General features: G+C 40.0%; 1 protein-coding gene across 1 annotated transcript; it reads left to right on the top strand.

The window, feature by feature from the left end:
- Positions 1-332: 332 nt before the first annotated feature.
- Positions 333-1080, top strand: LACBIDRAFT_328543 (uncharacterized protein; the record flags this gene model as incomplete). The annotated part of the gene is made up of 3 exons (XM_001882623.1): positions 333-745; positions 997-1000; positions 1063-1080. The coding sequence occupies 3 exons, from the start codon at positions 333-335 to the stop codon at positions 1078-1080; spliced, it is 435 nt and encodes a 144-aa protein (XP_001882658.1).
- Between the last annotated feature and the right edge of the window lie 2973 nt (positions 1081-4053).

Below are 4053 nucleotides of genomic sequence, written 5' to 3'. Positions count from 1 at the left end.
AGGACCGGATTCCGTTCCATTCCGTTCCTGTCAGTCCTGCGGAACATTCCGGTGTCAATTCCGGAATGCCCAAATTCCGCCGGAATGGTAAGGCACCGGAATGACAAAAATAGCAGGCCTCCCTGCCAAATTTCATTCCTCTGGAATCCACCGGAATCCGCAGGAATGACTGGATTCCTGCAGGAATTAGGGGGGCACTGATAAGACCTCGCCCAGCCTATAAGAAGTTTTCTAAAGAAGATATAGATGGTCTTCTTCAGTATCTGGGGATAGATATACAACTTCCCCTAGCTTCCTCTTGTCTCTAGGGCTGCTATCAGAAGCATTGTGCTATGATCAATGCTACTGATAAATTATTGAAACTGGGTCGAGATTCTGAGTGGCTTGCCTTGGACGAGAAACAATGGGTTCCATCTCTCAAAGACTTTATTGAGATATTTGTAGCAAAGACACAGTACTATGGGACTTGGAAGAAAGCATTTGATGATGCTGTTAGATTTCCTGTGATGCAGGACTGGCTGGCTCTGGAGGATGATCGAAAGTCGGATAGGGCTGTCTGGGGTGAAGAGAAAGGGTCATACAGCTTTGAGGACTTGAAGGATTATATTCAGAAGAAGAAACAGGAAAGGGAGATAGCTGAAAGAGCAGCTGCATTACAGGCATCAGGATCACGTGCAGAGAGTAGGGAGTCATCTCATAGGAAAGGCAAGAAGAAGAGCAAGAGGTCCAAGACAGATAGCTCAGAGTAAGTATGGGTATTGTTCTCTCTCCTTCATTGATTGCAATTGTAATTGTTACTTGTATCACTGGATGCAAGCTACATTAACTTAAACAAAAAAATTGTAAAAAGATTGTAAAAAGATTCCAAATAATTTTATAGTAACAATGTCTAAAATATTGTAAAATTATTGTGATTTTTTATTTATTTGTGATTCACTTTTCTTTCCAAAAAGAAACTTAGAAAAATATTGGAAAGAAATTTTTATCAGCCAACAGAGATGTAAGCAATATATTTTTGGAGATATTTTCAACATATTTTGTGTATAAATATTCTATTTACAGAACCCACAATTTCTTTAAAATAATCTCACCGAAGTTGGTGTTCAAGAAATTGTGAAGTATTTCTGATAATTGAAAAAGGTTTGTTTACAGTAATTTTGACGATGTTATAGTGCAAGAAATTCTGATTTTGTATTCTCTTATTATTTGTTTCCTCTCCACTATATTGATGCATATATATGCAGAGAGATGGTTACTCAACCCAATGGTTTCAGTAATAGCTGCCAACTTTTTATTGTGTAGAATAACTTTCACAGTAACTTTGACAAAGTTATTGTGAAAAAATTCTATCCACCATTCATCTTCTCTTACCCATCTTCTAGTATTGATTTATGTTATCTCTGGTGTGTCACTCAATTTCAGTGTTGTAACTACATGATCAAGTGAACCTGCATGGTTTTTTCATGATATCTTTGACAAGGTTATTTAAAAAGAAATTTTGATGCAGACATATTTTGCTGTAATCTGGCTTGTTATTTACTGTCATCCATGAGATCAAGCCCAATTGCTAATTACACTGCAGGCAATGCTCAACTCAAGCATTTTTATTTTCATTACAATTGTTTTACAATAAGTTTGAGGCAAATAGCATTGACAATTTTTTGGGATGTTGGCTGCATGTTTACAGATACTCATGCTGCATGATGCTAATGACAAAAATGATCATGATCATGATGGTGACAACGACGATGGCAATGCCACAGCCACACACATGCACTCTTGAATAACAATGGGAAGCTTCAGTGGGACTTGCAGGTACAAAGATATGGAACATTAAAAATTGACACAGCTGCATGATGTTAATAGCAAAAATGATGATGATGGCGATGATGATGACGATGACGATGACGACGACGATGATGGCACAGCCACAGACATGCACTCTTGAATAAAAAAGGGAAGCTTCAGTGGCACTTGCGGATACAAAGACATGAATTATTGAAAATTGACACAGCCGCATGATGTTAATGGCAAAAATAATCATCATGACAATGGCAATGACGACGACAATGACGACGACGACAATGACGATGTCACAGCCACAGACATGCACTCTTGAATAAAAACAGGAAGCTTCAGTGGCACTTGCAGGTACAAAGACATGAAATATTCAGCCCTAACTGTAACCATTGACCAAATTGTGCTAGACCTGCCCACTTTTCTCTATTGCATAGAGCATGGATATGTCCACTTGCGAAATAGCAAAAGTTTCCATCACCTGTTTCCACTCCAAAAATGTTTCTAAATGTCCACCTATAATAAAATATACCCCTAGGATACATGAGAAACATAGTGCAAGATCCCAAACTGGGATAGCAAGAGCAAGTGCGACACCTTTTCCAGGCTGGAATATTGCGGGGGCAGGTTAATAAATATGTAGGGTAATACTCTTTGTTGTAATTACATTTTACCCTTTCCACAAAGAGGAAAGTCATTGAAAAAATTTGAATATTCCCACTCGGAATATTTAAACAGATCCGAACAAAGAGTCCTTTCTCAGAAATTTCATTCTTTCCGGCCCCTTTTCACAGCATGTTGACAGCATGTATCAATTTTCCATGGCATCTGAAAACAAAGGATCCCTTTCCTTCAGCTTTCCTCTTGATCTTACTCAATTGTTCAACTTTTACTACAGTATCACAAACAGGAAAATCTTTTAAATATTTCAGCTTTTGTTCGCCCTTTACCAGCTCAGAAAAGGCAAAGCAACTTTCTTGGCCCGGATTTTTTTAAATCCCATGCCTTTCCCCACCAGAAAAAAATTAAATATAATCAGGATGCTCCTGGGAAGAAAAAGTGTCGCACTTTCTCAAGATATCCTGATCGGTGATGTTGGGCAATGTTTCTCGTGATAGGTTTTCTGAAAGAATATGGTTCTATAGCATCTATTTTTAGTCTCAGTTTCTTTCTGAATGTTTGTGATTTATTACAAATCTAAACTTAGCTCAGATGTGTTTTATGATTAAAAATGAAACATCCTGGATCAGTATTGATGACTGGTATGTTTTCCTGTATATTTTCTTTTCTCAAAGAGCATCCAGATATGTAGGCACGGTTATTCATCCTTTCCACTTGTATATTTACCAAAACATAAACATGTTAGTACTCTAAAAGTAAAAGGTAGCCCAGTTTTTCATGGTGCCCTTGCAAGTGGATGGATGCCTCATTGTGAACTTGGATGATGAGTTCAAAGCTGTAGACAAATAGATGCAAACTTCCCAAAAACATTGAAAACATTGGAAAAACAACTGAAATTGAGCCAGCAGAGGAAGGGAACACTACACTGACATTAGTAATACATAGCAGCATGTTTGATTTACAACATTGGGCTTGAACTCTTATCAGAAGTTGGCTAAAAGTTGTGGAGAAGGGTGTATATCTGTCTCCAAATGTCAAAAACATATCATTCCAGCAACTTGTAGAGGTCTTATCAGTGCCCCCCTAATTCCTGCAGGAATCCGGTCATTCCTGCGGATTCCGGTGGATTCCGGAGGAATGAAATTTGGCAGGGAGGCCTGCCATTTTCATCATTCCGGTGCCTTACCAATCCGGCGGAATTTGGGCATTCCGGAATTAACACCGGAATGATCCGCGGAATGCACAGGAACGGAATGCAACGGAATCTGGTCCTTTGTTTGTTTATTTTACTTGTGTTACCAAACAAAGGCAACATTACCAAACAAATGCAACACCATTCCTTTCCACCACCACCACCCATCCTCTTCCCCACCCCCACGACAGTCACGATAAACCGACGACGCCACGCCACCCACGACGACAACAACAACCCCACATGACCCCACAACGGCGACGACCACCAAGAACAGCGACAACCACCGCCAGTGACGTGGCAACCAAATGGACAACAACAACAACACCACCGCTATGCACGAGCACCCACCACCATCCAGACGGCATCCACCACGATGACCACGTGAACGCCACAACGCCACGTCACAAATCAAACAAGCCCCCCACGGCAGGATGGCAACG

Source organism: Laccaria bicolor, genomic scaffold (genome assembly GCF_000143565.1).
Source record: "Laccaria bicolor S238N-H82 LACBIscaffold_17 genomic scaffold, whole genome shotgun sequence".
Taxonomy (NCBI): Eukaryota; Fungi; Basidiomycota; class Agaricomycetes; order Agaricales; family Hydnangiaceae; genus Laccaria; species Laccaria bicolor.
This window is presented reverse-complemented; position numbering and strand designations above follow the sequence as displayed.